Below are 16,814 nucleotides of genomic sequence, written 5' to 3' on the forward strand. Positions count from 1 at the left end.
TCGTCATTTGTCATATAAATATAGATGAAAAATAGAAAAAAAAAAACAAAATGCGAGTTTTCGTAATAATTTTTTATTTTTTTAAAAAATTGCCAAACAAAATTGACTAATATTCATCTTTCAAACTGTCCCATAATTACAAATTGTTCGTTTTTGAAAATATCGCATGTTATTTGGCGTTGTCTTTGGAATACTTGCATAAACATTACCACATAGAGTTGCAACGGTTCTTGAAGTAACCTGCCATTCTTGGGTAGTTGTAGAAACGGTTGTACAGACCCATCATTTTGGGGTAGCTGCTGAACATGTTGGGGTAGGAATTGTACATCATCTCCATGCAACAGTAGAACATCATGTCACACCACATCATCTGGAAGAAAAGAGAGAAAGAAATATTAATTAACTATGTTAAGTGGATTCGCTAGACATTAATCGGTTTGGAAATAATACGGAGGCGATCGAACACTTAAATCTCGAAACTTTACAATCAATTTGTGTATCTTATATCTTTATTTTTACAGGCACACACACACAATATATATATATATATTTATATTTTTATATATATATATATATATATATATATATCGAGAGAGAGAGAGAGAGAGAGATGAAAAATAGAGAAAAAACAAAATACGAGTTTTCGTAATATTTTTTTAATTCCAAACAAAATTGACTAATATTCATTTAAAACTATATATATATATATATATATATATATATATATATATATATATATATATATATATATATATATATATATACACGTTTTATTTTTTATTACCGTATCTTTCTTTTAAGTTACATTATTGTTTCGGCTACACAGCCGTTTTTTGGCCGTCTGTAGCGTCCTCAGACTTTTACAGAAGAGGATGCTACAGATGGCCAAAAAAAAAAAAAAAACGCCCGTGTAGCCGTAACAATAATGTAACTTAACAGAAATATACCGTAATAAAAAATAAAACGCATATTTGCTCTGCAACAATATTGAGCACTTTCTTCAGTTTTATTAATTATCATCTCCACTATATATATATATATATATATATATATATATATATATATATATATATATAAAGGAACAAATCGAGTTATGTGTTCATCAACGTTTCGTCTTTATTTCGAGACTTCTCTTAGATAAATGAAATTTAGAAAGCAAGAACACCAGTACAAATATTTGAAAATTTTCTGGTGAAAATTATGACGCTGTTCCATTTCAGAAATGGAAAAAAACGTTAGAAAATTTTAAAAAAATGAAATGGGAGTACCTTGCGTTTTAAAAGAGAGGGAGATCTAAAATAATATCATAAAGCCGTTAATATATTTTTAAAAGATATGACGCAGTTAGTGTTTTTTTTGTCTGCAAAAAATATGTCTGTAAAATTCAAATATAGGGTGCAACTGAAATGAAATGAGTTTTTGTTATGTAATTTACTGTTTCGGATTATATGCATCATTTATTATAGGAGGTTTCTCTATGACGTGAGATGGTTACCCTGTGTCTACAATTAAGTTGTGTTTTTCTTATAGAAGTTTAGGTGTTGATTGGGCTACATTATAGAACTCTCCTCGTTGCTTAATCGTGCGTGAATTGGCGATAAGCGCTGATTAAAGAAATCTCCGGCGCGGTTTAATTGAAATAAATTTAACTATTTTTGCTTGTTTGAAGTCAAAAGTATGATTATGCTTCAATGAATGAGAGAATAATGCATTACGTAAATCAAAAAATTTTGTGTGTACTCTATCGAAAGAACAGTTTATCGAATCTATAAAAGATCTAAACTGTATTATTGTGTAAATTTTACCGAGAAAGACAAAAGAGTTGCAGAATCTCTGAGTACAACTTTGGAGGAGTTATCGAGCATCGATCCCTCAGAAGCTTAAATATAGCTTATTTTGATGGAAGTTTCATTTTATGTAAAGCATTTCTAGGGCAAAGAGATGTTTGCGAATCTATACGTTACGTTCTATGCATTGAATACTCGCATGTTTCTACCTCCATGTGAGGCAAGGAGACTGAACGTTTATTAAATCTTCACATGAGTTCATCTTATCTTGATGAAAGATGAACTCTATGCAGAATGCATCTGGTGGAAGAACAAACGAATTATAGTGCAAAAATGTGCACAATGTACCTTCAACACGTTAAGAGAAAGATGGAGGTTCCCCCCAAAAAAACATTTAACAGGTTTGAGTATTTCACCCAATATCTTTGCATCAAACTAAATAAATCCCGAGTCAACAGATTCTTACATGAAATTCCACTTAATTCATTTACATATTCTCTTTTTAGTGTATTTTCTAATTCTTCTATGACATTCCATGTGTTTTTATAGAACAACTTAGTATTTTTTTAAGTCTCCAAGTAGCTTGTGACAAGATGTAAGAATATGGTGCTCGTGGAAACATTTCTAAGTTAAATTCAGATCCGGATTATGTAGATCCTTTGGACTACTGTTATTATCTTTCATGTTATTCTTACTATGTTTCGGTGCATGTAATCTTCGATCTTCTCTTCACCTCTTTTGTCTAAACTAGGTCGCTTTCTGTCGATCTTGAGACACTTCCTGTCGAATTCAGGAATCTGCACAAAATTTTAAACGGAACTTACTAATTTATTCACGGGAGAAGCATGCTCTCGTTCCGTCAGCCATGACTGAGTAGTAGTCCTATTCTATTTTACGCGTCGCCAGCTATGTAGACTGAACCTTCTACCCAGAAAAGAGTACTTTACAAGTGAATTTTACCGAGTACTTTATCCACTAGGCTACCCACCATTGGAGACTGAGTTCAAGATAAAGATTCTCGAATTCGACATGATATACGTGAGAAATAATAATACTAATACTAATAATAATAATAATAATAATAATAATTATAATAATAATAATAATATACATATACATATACATATATATATATATATATATATATATAAATATATATATATATATATATATATATATATATATATATATACGCGCGTCTTAACAAGAATAATGATGAATAATGTAAAGCTTCAAGTTATTACCAACCTGATCTCCCATGAACCACTGGTTTCCGCTATTACGCATGCACAAAGTCCTCTCCATGAAAGGCATGATTCTGTTGAAGGTACTCATATATCTCCAGTACATGTAGTTCTGAAAGTAAACACGGATATACATGTTCAATATTTTCTTTTGCGAACCTTGCATGAGACTATGTCATCGTTTCATTCAATTGCATCAATTCGATTTATATATTCTTTATAATAAATCAATGCTTACATCGTAATTGCCGCACGTGCTGTCACCGCCGAATCCCCAATCATTCATGTTGTACTGTTAGAAAGAACGAGAAGCATTTAGAAACCTGTGTATGTAACAATCAGAATATACTGTTGTTCGACAAAATAATGGAAAGACTCCATAACGTTTGCATCAATTAAAAATTTGAAACAAAAAATGCCAAAATGTTTTTTGTTATGATTAAAAAGAGCGACTCACCCTAAAGTTTCCGTTCTTCCAATGGTAGTATCTCATGTAATCGTGCATGATTTCATAGAAGCAGTCGGCAATGTAGTCACACCTGAACATGTCCATTGCGTTGTTGGGGTAGAAATCTATAAATATCGAAAGTGAATTATTATTGTCAACGAAATAATGTGATCGAATCACGACTACTTATTTAAAATGATGTACAGTACTATCATCTAAAAAAAAATCAAAATTTTATTCTTAAACATTGTTTTATGTGTAAAATAATTGCTTAGAAATGTAATCATTTATTGTAGTAAAATAGTTTTATTTTATGAGGAGCGATGAATGACTTACTGTATTCACGGGCGAGGTACCTGCAAATGGACATAGTTTCTGGCATCATGTCGCCATTGTCAAACTGCATGCATGGCAGATAGCTACAGGGGAAATCTGAAATAAATAAAAGCATACAAATTAAGACTAGAAAATGTGTTAGATAGGAATTAAATTTGTTTAATTGATAAAGAGTGAGTTTGTAAATGATATGTTCTGAAAAAGTAGATATTTTGTTTGAAGTAGTTTGAAGGGAAACATTTTACATCTAGAGACAGCATTAAAATCTGACGTAGCAAAATAAATGTCAGCTCCATTTATTAGAATGTTTTCAATACAAATTGAAAATAATACTACCTTAACTTTCGTTTTTAGTCTGAGAATTACGCCTGTACTGAATGATAGGAAAAAATTAACGACTAGGGGAATCATTGATCAGGTTCCCAGACAGTTTTTTTTTGGGGGGGAGGGGGTACTGTTTCAATGTTAACACGTTATGTGAAAGCACAAAATAATCAAAGCACATAATTAAAATCCCTATGTTAAGAATGGGTTTATACATACTACCATTGTTACTACAGCACGGTACATTTATTTTGGCCTCCGAGCGGCAGTGGCTGGCAGTTTAATTATGTTTTGTAGGATTGACTGAGGGGGATATTTTCACTGGGCAACGCCTGTACACGGGTCCTTCTAGTAATTTATAAAAATAAGTAAAGAAGTTTAGAACATGATTTTCCTGACCCTGAATCTCACCGTTCTTAATTAATCAATCCAGACTTGTTCTAATGTCTCAGCTAATGAACCCCCTTGTTTTTACAAGAACTGTAAAAAACATTCACGAAATTCTATGTTTTCTTATTGTTGTAAATTTCAATTGTACGCATGTAGAAAATATGTCTTTTGTGAATATATGCCTCCAGAGCTTATTATTGAGTTTTATTTACTGTATGACAATGTCTTTCGGGGTTTTTTTCTTACATTGGATTCAAAAACCTGCAAACGTTTTCACTGAAATTATTCTTTCTGGCTCCGGCTCTCTTTCTAAAAATACTTATCTCAAACTCCCTAAAATAAAACTCCAAAACTGGTGTGAACACATCCCTAAAAACTAATGATTGCCTCCCTGAAACTGGTGAAATAAATCCAATGCACAATGAATTTACATTTTCGTGCGGTTGGGGTAACATGGAGTACTAAGGGAATTAACAAGGCAAGCAAGTCAAGGAAAGATGTTAGATAAAAAGAAATACACCCAGGCTCATGGGAATCTTTATTGTTCCTATTTACAATGCCTACCCACGGGACAGAGTTAGACACCAGGGTCGTTTTTTAATGTGGAGAAAAGGAACAAAAATAAAAATTGTCTAAGTCGTGAAGGATTTCTCCTCCACTGACAGAGAACAAGAAATTGAAATGCAGCATCTGAAGAACAGATGGTATTTATTTGCTCCCCCACCGAGCAAATTAGGCACAAGGCCAATTTTTAATGTGAGGAGTGGAGGGAGGGGGAAGGGAAAAAGGGGGCCAGCTCCCGAGAGGTGGGAAATGGGAGCTGGTTAAAGGTCAGGCATGTGGGGTTGCCCCCACATCTGGTCTTTGTTAGTCATAGCTTGCAGTATCTGTCGGAACAGATGGTATTTATTTGCTCCCCCACCGAGCAAATTAGGCACAAGGCCGATTTTTAATGTGAGGAGTGAAGGGGGAATGGGGACCAACTCCCCGGGGAGTAGGGGAGTTGGATAATGACAATTGGTATGAAGGGTTGCCTCTACATTGACCAAGGTCTTATATGTGAGGTTGCCCACACATATGGTCTTTGCTTGCAGTATCTGTCGGAACGGATGGTGTTTATTTGCTCCCCCACTGAGCAAATTAGGCACAAGGCCGTTTTTAATGTGAGGTAAAAACCAGCTCCCCTAAAAGTAGGCAAAAAGGGGGCACTCTGGTTACCAAAAATAATAATTGTCCCAGTATAGAGGGTTTCCCCTCCATTGACTGGTACAAATTATCTTAAGTGCAGCATCTGTCGGAACGGATGGTATTTATTTGCTCCCCCACTGAGCAAATTAGGCACAAGGCCGTTTTTAATGTGAGGTAAAACCAGCTCCCCTAAAAGGGGTCACTCTGGTTACCAAAAATAATAATTGTCCCAGTATAGAGGGTTTCCCCTCCATTGACTGGTACAATTTATCTTAAGTGCAGCATCTGTCGGAACGGATGGTATTTACTTGCTCCCCCACCGAGCAAATTAGGCACAAGGCCAATTTTTAATGTGAGGAGTGAAGGGAGGGGGAAGGGAAAAAGGGGACCAGCTCCCGAGAGGTGGGAAATGGGAGCTGGTTAAAGGTCAGGCATGTGGGGTTGCCCCCACATCTGGTCTTTGCTAGTCATAGCTAGTCCTAGCTAGTCATAGCTTGCAGTATCTGCCGGAACAGATGGTGTTTATTTGCTCCCCCACCGAGCAAATTAGGCACAAGGCCGATTTTTAATGTGAGGAGTGAAGGGAGGGGGAAGGGAAAAAGGGGACCAGCTCCCGAGAGGTGGGAAATGGGAGCTGGTTAATGGTCAGGCATGTGGGGTTGCCCCCACATCTGGTCTTTGCTAGTCATAGCTAGTCCTAGCTAGTCATAGCTTGCAGTATCTGCCGGAACAGATACTACACTTTGATCTTGTTTATATATTTTATTGAGAAAGAAAAAATTGAACATAAAAAACGTACAAAAAATTCAATTCAACAAAATTAGGCACAAGGCCCTACAAGAAATTGGGAGGGGGAGGGTACAGGGTCTTTTTGACTACGTAACAGATGAGACTTTGAAGTCTTACTCTTGACTGGCAACATTTACCAAAATACCTCAATCACTCTGTGGATCCTAATCTAACTAATAACCCCAGCGTTCAATGTAAAATTTAACTATGTACAATTTGTATATTCATTTCTGTATGTTGTGTGTGCATTTTTTTTTTTTTTTTTTTTTTTTTTTGTGTGTGTGTGTATGTGTGAGAAAATAAAGTTCGATTTCATTAGAAAGAGTTCTTGAATTAATTGGCATAAAATGTTCGTGGAGTGGGAAAAAACTAATGAAAATGTTCATTTCAAAAATAAGGAAAATCTACTAATGTGTTGTTAGTAAGACCCCCCCTGTACTATTCTATGTGGCTAGATCCCCCACTGTTTTCCGGGGAACCGAAAACAAGCAGAGCATCCCTAATGGGGTTTGGGGAAGTCGCCTTAATGGAGGTGGGAGAAAATAAAGCAACGGATGGAGGGGGTAGGAAGGTGACCTCTGAGTAGGGGGATGATCGGGGGCATCAGAAAATAAAGATGAGGAGCAGGGGGGGGGTTGGGCAGACTCAGAGGTTCTCTAATACCAAAAAATAAAATCAGGAACAGGATCTCATTTGTACCACCAGTCAAGAGTTACTTTACTGAACTTATAATGCTAACCTAGGCGGGATGGGTTCCGTAGGACCCAGCACCGCCCATGCCATGCCTAAGGAGGGAACACGTATTGAAACTTGGCTCCTCGACGGATGCACAAACTAGTGCTGTGCACCCACCTCTTGTCAAATTCCACTCTAGGCAACCTCTTCCAATCGCATCTGATCTTTACTTTAAGCAAATGTTTAAAGTAAACGATCAGATCCCGATCAGGAACAGATGTCCCTTCGTGGACCAACTTGAGGCGCGCGATCCAAATGGTCATGCGCGCTACTGCTAGGATCGCCAGGAAAACCAAACTTTCCTCCCTGGGGAACGGCGGCTCCATGTTGTACACAAAAGTTCCTACGTCGAGATCGAGCAGACACTCGGCATCGATGCGAGCTGTTACCCCCTCGACGTACCTTAATAGGGGCTGTATCCGGCTGCAACTAAAAAATGCGTGCTCGATTGTTTCGGGCTCGCGTTCGTCACAGCACGGACAGAAGCGGCTGGTATGTTCTTTATACCGGAAAAGTACGTCGAAGAGGGGCAGCGCATTTCGGACCAGTCGCCAAGTCAGGGAGAATTCCGAGTTATTCAGAATCTCCCGTCCCGGCGCCCAACGCTTGACCAAAAGGCCAAGTAGCGTGGGAATCTTTATTGTTAAAGGGTATGAATCTGCCTATTTTTATATTAGTCAAGGGTATTTAGATTGGGAAAGGACAATGCGGCACGTTCATCGGGCACATTACATTCAAGTACTTGTAAAAGAAGTATAGGAATATAAATGAGCAGCGATGAGACAGTGGTTGACGCTTTGTAATCAGTGCGAGATTAGTTAGATAAGAGTCTCATTTTTAGACTCTTTCTCAGAATAAGAGATACAAACAACATTCAACAATGCTTAATCTCGTCCAAAGACTTAACAAGACCGAAAAGAATTGCAGCGTCTGGATTTGGCATTAAATAATCCGAAAATGGTTGAGATGCCGTAAAATGTAACGACAAAACTAAATAAACATCCACACTCTTCCTCATATCAAACGATTACCTATATAAGTATTTACCAAACTCAGCAACATTTAACCATTGTTATTCAATGAGAACCTATGTTTACATGTAATATCGCTTTATAGCTTATCGGAATAAAACGATTTAACATAGTTTAACATTCCTTACCATTCCTGCAACGATCGCAATCGGAGAATTCGTATCTCATCTCCATGTATTTGACGCCAGCGATCTGAAACATCACAGCGTTTCAAAAAGTTCCTCAACATTCTTACATTCGACAAGTAGTATACCAACATGGTTACACGTTTACTTTACTACTATTATCTCCAGGGTTTCATATTAGATAACCCATACTATTTTTTCAACGTGACATTGTAATCAAATCCGGAGAAATAAAAAGCATAAAGTTAGTAACGATTGCTTACCATTCCTGCAACGATCCCAGTCGGAGAATTCGTATCTCTTGTCCATGTATTTGACTCCGGCCATATGGAACATCATACGCATGATCTCGGCACGTCCGCGGCCATTGAAGTAATGAAGGGTGTAAGGCATGATGGAATTGTTTTCGGCTTCTTGACTACCAAAAAGAGAACGAACTGTTTGTGGTTCGAGTGACGACAAGTCTTTCTGAGGACGAGTAGACCAGCAAGCCTTGTATTTATACTATCAGATTCATCAAGTTGTTAACGCTAATCAACAGGTACGCGGTTACCTGTCCAAGGACGCCTATTCAATATTCCGCACCTGACGGACCTGGCGAACACCAAGAGTACAAATTCTTCCGAATAATTATAGTTTGACATTTCTTTGTTCCAATGTATTTAATTTCAATTTATTTAATCGTTAACAAACCGAGTGAGGTGAACTTTCTGATGGAAGAATTTTACAAGTCAAATTCCCTCTATACGGAGTAAAACATCGTGATTTTATGTGTATAATAACGCGTGTGAAATGATCTGCTTATGTGCTTGGTTAGTCTTGCTTATTCATTAATCTTAACTACTCGGGTTCGAATTCCGCTAAGTTAAGAAACACTAGTTGTGGAGACGACGAAATGTTTCTTTGTAGAATGCCGGTGTTTAAAGAATTATGCTCTATAGTCAGTAGAGTTGTATTAACGTATACTTTTCTTGATATATACAATCAGTATTGGCTACATATGTGCGTACATGTTTCAGCTACATTTAGATTGTAATTGTATTTTTATCATTTGAAACCCCGTTTTCATTAGTGAACTGATGACAGTGGATTCCAATAGAACCCACAGCTTGGGCATTTATATGCTTATATAAAAAATAATTATACAATATATATTTTTAAATATATATATATATATATATATATATATGTGTGTGTGTGCGTGTGTGTATGTATTGTATAATTTGCATACAATATATTTTATATATTTGTATAAATATATATAAATATATATATGTATTGTATAATTCTCTTTATTTATATAAACATATAAATAGTCCAGTAGCAGATCCTGATAATATATATATATATATATATATATATATATATATGTGTGTGTGTGTGTATATATATATATATATATAAAGTTATGAAACATGAACTTTTTGTGTTTGAATGTGTATGTTAAATAGAAATATTTTATATAATGTATGCTTGTTTTTTTTTTATTTTTCAGAGCAGTAGCAAAAAAATATATTTTCTATGTTAGTTGTGTAAATTAGTGAAATTGTAATTCTTTTTCTTTGTGAAGCGCTAAATTAAATATGTCAAAATAAATGTAAAAAACTTAAAGTAAAGACATCGAACAATACTTTCATGCATATTTTTATTAAGTAAATTTTTTTATCCGCTTGTGATATGCCAGCATCAATTTTACCGTATGAAAGTAAAAGTATCCTGTACTGCTATGACCACAAAGGAACGATTAAATATTAATGAAGAATTATTGGAAAATGTTAAAACCATTAGTTCTAGAGTCTTTCCGTGAGCAAGAAAGCGATTTAGACTTAGATAGTTTTATTAAAACATGGGATATGTACAATAGACATTTTTGTGTTTACGTGTACATGTGAACGGGAAGCATTTCATATATATTATCTGTGCGTTACATTAGTGATTTGGGTAAAAATATAATTCATACTAGTCAAATACGCTTAAATATAATATTTTAATTGTTCAGATTTCGTATATATTATTAAAGTGTCGTCGTTTCAAAAGTTTTTTAAAATAAATTAAGAGAAACGCATAAAAATAGTATTTAGGTACCGTCAGCTAGAATCGAAACCGAAAGCAAAACTGTAGCATCCACAGCTGGTTGCGTCACCACTTATCACCGTAACAAGTATATGAACTGATTAAAAATAAACTTAGATGAATGTACAAAATATATAACGGTCTTTATAATTTTGACCCATTTTTGGCCCCTTGAGAACTATTTTAGCTAAAACCTCATAAAAGAACGGTCTATAAAAATCCAATCATTTGAGGATCCTAGCGCCGCTCTGCGACTTTTTAGTTTCGAAAGAGATAGAATTTAAAAATATGGAAACAGACAGGCAGACAGACATATATCCCTTCCTATATTAGACTAGTGGGGGGGAGGGTATCGCCCGGCTTTGCCTGGTCATTTAATATGCTTTAATATGATATTTTAATTCGTCCAGATTTTGTATATATTATTATAGAAAAAAATGTATTTGGGTGCAATCAGCTAGAATTGAAACCGAAAGCAGAATCTATAGCATTCAAAGCTGGTGACGTTATCACTATGTCAACGTTATACGCATACGAACTGATTTGAAATAGACTATGATAAATGTACAAAATGTATAACGATTATTTAAAGTTTGACCTCTTTTTAACTTCTTAAAAACTGTTTTAACGGGCGAAAGACCCATAAATAAACGGTCCATAACAAAATCCAATAATTTGAGGCCCCTATCGCCGCTCTGCGACTTTTAGTTTCGGTAGAGATAGAGTTTGAAAATATGGAGACACATAGGCAGACAGATAGACGGAAAGACATATAATCTTTTTATCTTCTTCTTCTTCTTCTTCTTCTTCTTCTTCTTCTATTCTATTCTATCTTCTATGTTCTTTCTTCTATTCTATTCTATCTTCTATCTATCTATCTTCTTCAATCTATCTATCTTCTTCTATTTCTTCTTCTTCTATCTATCCTTCTTCTTCTTCTATATAAATAAAAGGGAGTCATTTTCCCCTCTAAGTTTGACCTTAATAGGATTAAAACTCAAGACATTTCATGCAAATGTAATATGCACAAATTGCAGCACATTATCGGAGGTGTGCTATAGGCCTATTACCTCTACACTTGCTCGATTATCGTACGTTCCTATATTTTTTCTGGTGAGAGTCCACTGCCAAAACCTGTAAGAATCAATGGAAGTTGTAAAATCTTTTCTTTCCATTTAATTCCTCCTCTCCCTGCTCCCCATTTACACCGCCGCTTCGTCGTTCACGATGAACTACTACAAACGCACACCGGTTAGGGGTTTTGTAATTACATACAAAAACTGAAATGCTTCCTACTACGGGAAACGCACGACTCATAATTATACAATGCTTATTTACAATTTATTTCGAAACATTACTACCTTAGGATAAAAAAAAAACGTTTCTCTCCTTTTCTTTTCTTTTCTCATTAACATATCATATAACATTTCCTTTACATTCCGTTTCGTTTCGTTTCGGTCGTTGCTTTCTTTTTCTGTTTACTATTTTTCAATTACTGATTTACATATTAATGTTCTGGTTAACGCATTAAAAATGTAAGATGCTAAATTTCACTTACAGCGGCTACGAACAAATCAATCTCGATTAGTAAGAAATCAATTTATGTTGGCTTTAACATATTCGCCGACTCATATCGAGAATTACAGCATTTAAAAATGTAAACGATGCATTTCTATATGCACCTCTAAAAACCGACCTTCCGGTTTACTGCATTTCGTATGTTTTCGTTTCGTTTCTTTTCATGTTCCCATTTTTCCAGATTGCATTGCGGTTCTAAACATCGTTACGCTATAACCCATACCAAAATGACTTCCACTACTGACGCTATTTTTTAGCACACAAACAAGGTTTTTCTTTTTAGTAATATTTACTTCATTAGCTTATGAGTTGGCTTTACTAGTTTTATTTGAATTATACAAAGAATACTAATATTTATCTCGACATGGATTTTTACATTGCATTCACTTAACTTCAAAAATTAACTGAATTGTTAAGCTCGCACTGAAAAAAATTCTCATCACTTTATTTCCCTCACGTGTACATGCACTTTCTTCCCTGGGGGAAATTACGTTTGGCCCTTAATCTTTAAATTCCTATTTCAGTCACCTAAATTAATTAGTGTGAAAGGAGCTTAGGAATTTCGGCATAGAATGGTATGCCGGTACATTATTACATTACGGCAAAACCATCGTTCACATTCCACATGTCAACTTTGATATGTTTCCGGGTATGCTGACACGCTCACGGGTTGTCTATTTCGAAAGCCTTTCTTAACAGGGCGACGTTTGAGGTGTCTATTCCGAGACCAGTTTAATTGGGCATGCTTCGCTTTAATTAATGAGAATGCGAAAGTTTTACATGGAACATTTTTGGTTATTAAAAACAGACAATCACAGGACATATTCACCAGGGTTTAATATGAGCGAGCGCCATTTGATAACAAAACAAACCCTAAATATTTAATGTATAAAAATTTATCAAAATATAATTGGACAAACATTCAGTGAAAATGTTTCGTAAAAAATTATACTTTTAATACAACAATTTCGTAATGAAAGCAACATCGGATTTTTATAAAATAGTTTTTTTTTCTTTCTCGGACAAATAATTTTACGAAAAGTTTTTTGGAAAATCAAATTGACTATATAGTTGGAAATAGAATAATTGAAAAGTTTGTGTAACACATTTAAAAGTTTCATAAAACAATTTGGTAATGAAAGCAACATTGGATTTGTATAAAATAGTTTTTTTTTTTTATTCCAACAAATAAATAATTGAAAACGTTATTGTGATTTAAAGCAACTTGGAAAGGTCAACAACAAATTATTTTAAATGATTGTTTTTTACTTTTTTTAACGGGGAAGTGGGTTGTTTTCTTATTTATTTTTTTAACGACAATCGTCCTACACTTTAAATTTTGGGTTATTTATTTTCGTAGTCTAACCAGGATTTGCACAGAAGGTGCGTGAATTAAAATGACGTCTACAATTTCGGGAATAAACTGCAGAAGCACCGTTATTCTTTGGATTATATTCGTTGGGGGGCACAATTTCAAATTTTAAAAAAATTACAATGGAGCGAAATTTAAGTTTCCCTTCCATTTTTACAACAACCGAACAAATAAGGGAGAGTGATTTACGAGGATTTTTATTAGAAGATGAGCACTTATTAAAATTATTTTTGTGTTGAATTTTTCGCATTTTCGTTACATTTCTTACGTTGCAATCGCTGGTAGCCCATTTAATGATTCGAATACAAGACGAAATTAAACAAAATGGTACTCCTGCAGAATTCGACACCCCTCCTGATTCCATTTCATTCCACCGGATTCAACCGAGCGTTGTTTAAATGTTGAAACACTAAATCAACATCTTTTTGCATAATTAATTAATTAATTAATTATAGGGTATTTTTTCTGTTTATCTTCTTAACATCTGTTGACAAAAAATTTATTTGTACATTCCCTTGAAAGAAAAAACTTTTCTCTACTTTCACCTAACTATTTACAGACTTCATATAAAGCATTTATCATCAACCGTGAAATCTAGCTATGACCTTTATTTATTAGTACTTTCAACTCAACATTTATTTTTACACAAAGTTTTCAACGCAACGATATCATGAATGCACTTGCATTATACTTCAATTAAAATTAAAACAAATACATTCATTTAGAATTCGAGAATGCAAAAACATTAATTTAGAATTCGAGTGTGATGTGATTACTGAAACTAAACAAAACAAACTTCACTGCGGAATATATATTTGATCTAATTCATTTTTTAGTTAATTCATCACGTTTTTTTTTGCGCTTTCGCCTAAATGATTCGAGTTCGAGCACCCCCTCCCTTCAAACTTATCGGGAATTTTTCAAACACACGGGCACCGCCGAACCGTTCGTATTGCATCACGTTCATTTTTTTAATGGTTTTTTACACGATTTTTTATGTTTGTTTTTATAATATATAAACAGGGTTATGACATCGCTTTGTTTTCATTTTACCATCCCCCAACTACACACGCCTCTAAAAACCAGGGCAGCTTTGGGCAACGCCGGGCACCCCCGCTAGTATAATATATTTTCGTCTCGTATTACTTTTATACCTAAGTGATGAAAAGTGAAATTGTCAGCCTCAGAGTTTTCCAACAAAGTTTCCACAAGAACAGATTAAATTCTATAAATAGTATATGAAAATGAAGAAGCTACTCGATTTTTTGTGTTTCATTACCCAGAACTGTAATGACAGATTGAATATCATTTGGAAGAAAAAAGCAATCAAGCTAAGCTCAAATAGAAGACGTATGCTTTCCCTTGTCCACTCAGTTTTCCTGTATTCTTGTTTAGCATTAATCCTTACAGCAGAATTAGTCAAGAGGATCCAAACCGCAGAAACGCGATGTTTCGGAAGACTGCTTGGCATCTCTTCGAAAGACCACATAACCAATGAGGAAGTCAAAAACAGAATACAGCAAGCCATTGATCGTTATGAAGATATTTTCATCACAATCAGGAGGCGAAACTAAACTGATCATACCAAGTAACAAAAGGAGAGAGGCTTTCCAAGACAGTGCTTCAGGGAACAATCAGAGGAGGAAGAAATAGTGGAAGAAAAGAGATGGGAGGACATCACATGAAAAGGACAAAATTTGAAGCCGAGCAAGGCGGGCAAGAATCCTTGTCAGTGAAAATATTTAATGAAGAACTAGACTAGCAGCTAACTTATTGTTAAAATGGAAATACTAAAATATGGAACGAAATAAGAAAAACATAACCTTTTTATATTTACCCATGTGTGGTTTTTTTAGTATGCCATTTTTCTGGTGTCATTTTTACATGAAACCGATTTATATTTTGCCCTTATTGACCTCAAATAAAATATATTGCCAGTAATATGTATTAAGCTACTATTTTGGATCTTATGTATAGGGTAAAATAATTGACTTTAAATTGTAAGCTTAATCTCAGATCTTTCTGTAAATATGTTTTATCAAAATAATCTTCATCTGCAAGACAAATTATGTTGCCATCGTCTTGTACTGATAATTAAAAAGAAAAATATGCATTTCCTCCCATCTCGTCAAAAGTAAAAAAGATCGATGATCAGTGATTTCTGCAAATATTTTATGAAATCACACTCATTAAGTTTTATCAAAGCTTAGCCCAATTAAAAATCTTTATTAAACTTCTAATTCTGTTATGAAGAATAGAAATGACCCTGGGATTTGCTCTCGAGAGTCTAACAACTCTCACTTCCCATATATTGTCCTATATCCCTTACATTTTCAGGCGATATTTCTGACAAAAGGGAGCGAATTGCTGCTTTCTGACCCAAAACATATTCATATAACAACTAGCTAGTTTTCTTTTTACCTTGAAGTGGTATTTTTTAAATCCTTACACCAAGTGGCTTCATACTTTTTCTGTAGCAAAAACTACTTGCGTATATTTCCTTGCTCATAACTTCCCCTATTGCCTTGCCTAAGGAATAGATAGTTTTCCAACAAATAAAAAAAGAAAAAAGAGAGAAGAATAAGAAGAGAGAGAGAGAAAGAGAGAGAGAGAGTGAGTTAGAAAGATCGTTTCAGTCTCTGTTGCATCACTGCAGTGTTGGATCACTCTGATTGTTTTACAAGTACTTATATGAAATGCGCTACGACGAGTGGTCTGCACGTGTACATCTTCAACTTAAATATCCCCAAACAAGCCGTCTGTCAGCAAAATCCAATCCCTTCATAATGGAAATCTCCGGGTGGTGAAAGACTTTCTACTCTACTGGCTTATTTCTTTAAGCTGATAATCTGTGGAATTTTCTCCCTGCTTTATGTGGATCTTACTTTACAAAAATGCCGAAATTAATCGCAAATTTCTCGCCACCGTACCGCATATTTATCGAAAAGTAAAAGAAATCCGGATCACAAAAGGTCATTTGTTTTAGTGGTACCATTCCAGTCTTCGTAGCTCTTCAACTTTTTTAGAAAAAAAAACAAGAACCTTTACTTTTGTAACTATCCTCGCATTTAGATATTGTGTAGTATATTAAACGGATTAATATACAAAATGTACGAATTAGTGATTTCAATATAAATTATGATGCTTAATACAAAACCTAAATTTGTAAAAGAATATATCCGCTATAACCATTTTTTAAATGAAACTATTTTAAAGTTTTCTTTTCTTTTTTTACCATAGTTGTTATTCTGATGATGTCAGATGCAGATGTAACAATATTACAAACAAATCACTATAATATATCTTAAATTCGTATAAACATGGCACAGCATCTACGAAAAATATTTTAATTGTGATTATTCTAAGTACTCCTAATTTGCAATTAACTCATCGA

General features: G+C 34.6%; 1 protein-coding gene across 1 annotated transcript; it reads right to left on the reverse strand.

Annotated features, from left to right (window-relative positions):
- Positions 1–205: 205 nt before the first annotated feature.
- On the reverse strand, positions 206–8,790 carry LOC145265316 (S-crystallin SL20-1-like). Its single transcript, XM_080121089.1, has 6 exons — positions 8,661–8,790; positions 3,816–3,911; positions 3,489–3,604; positions 3,270–3,323; positions 3,036–3,143; positions 206–370 (listed from the first exon to the last, which is right to left on the reverse strand). The coding sequence occupies exons 1-6, from the start codon at positions 8,788–8,790 to the stop codon at positions 206–208; spliced, it is 669 nt and encodes a 222-aa protein (XP_079977215.1).
- Between the last annotated feature and the right edge of the window lie 8,024 nt (positions 8,791–16,814).

This window comes from Euprymna scolopes, chromosome 40 (assembly GCF_053919585.1).
Source record: "Euprymna scolopes isolate OS-2025 chromosome 40, ASM5391958v1, whole genome shotgun sequence".
NCBI lineage: Eukaryota > Metazoa > Mollusca > Cephalopoda > Sepiida > Sepiolidae > Euprymna > Euprymna scolopes.

Coding starts and splice junctions, on each gene's coding strand:
- LOC145265316 (XM_080121089.1), bottom strand. CDS start 8,790: ATGCCTTACACCCTTCATTACTTCAATGGCCGCGGACGTGCCGAGATC. Junction 3,912..8,660: donor CTGGGATCGTTGCAGGAATG/GTAAGCAATCGT, acceptor TATTTATTTCAG/ATTTCCCCTGTAGCTATCTG. Junction 3,144..3,269: donor GCACGTGCGGCAATTACGAT/GTAAGCATTGAT, acceptor GTTTACTTTCAG/AACTACATGTACTGGAGATA.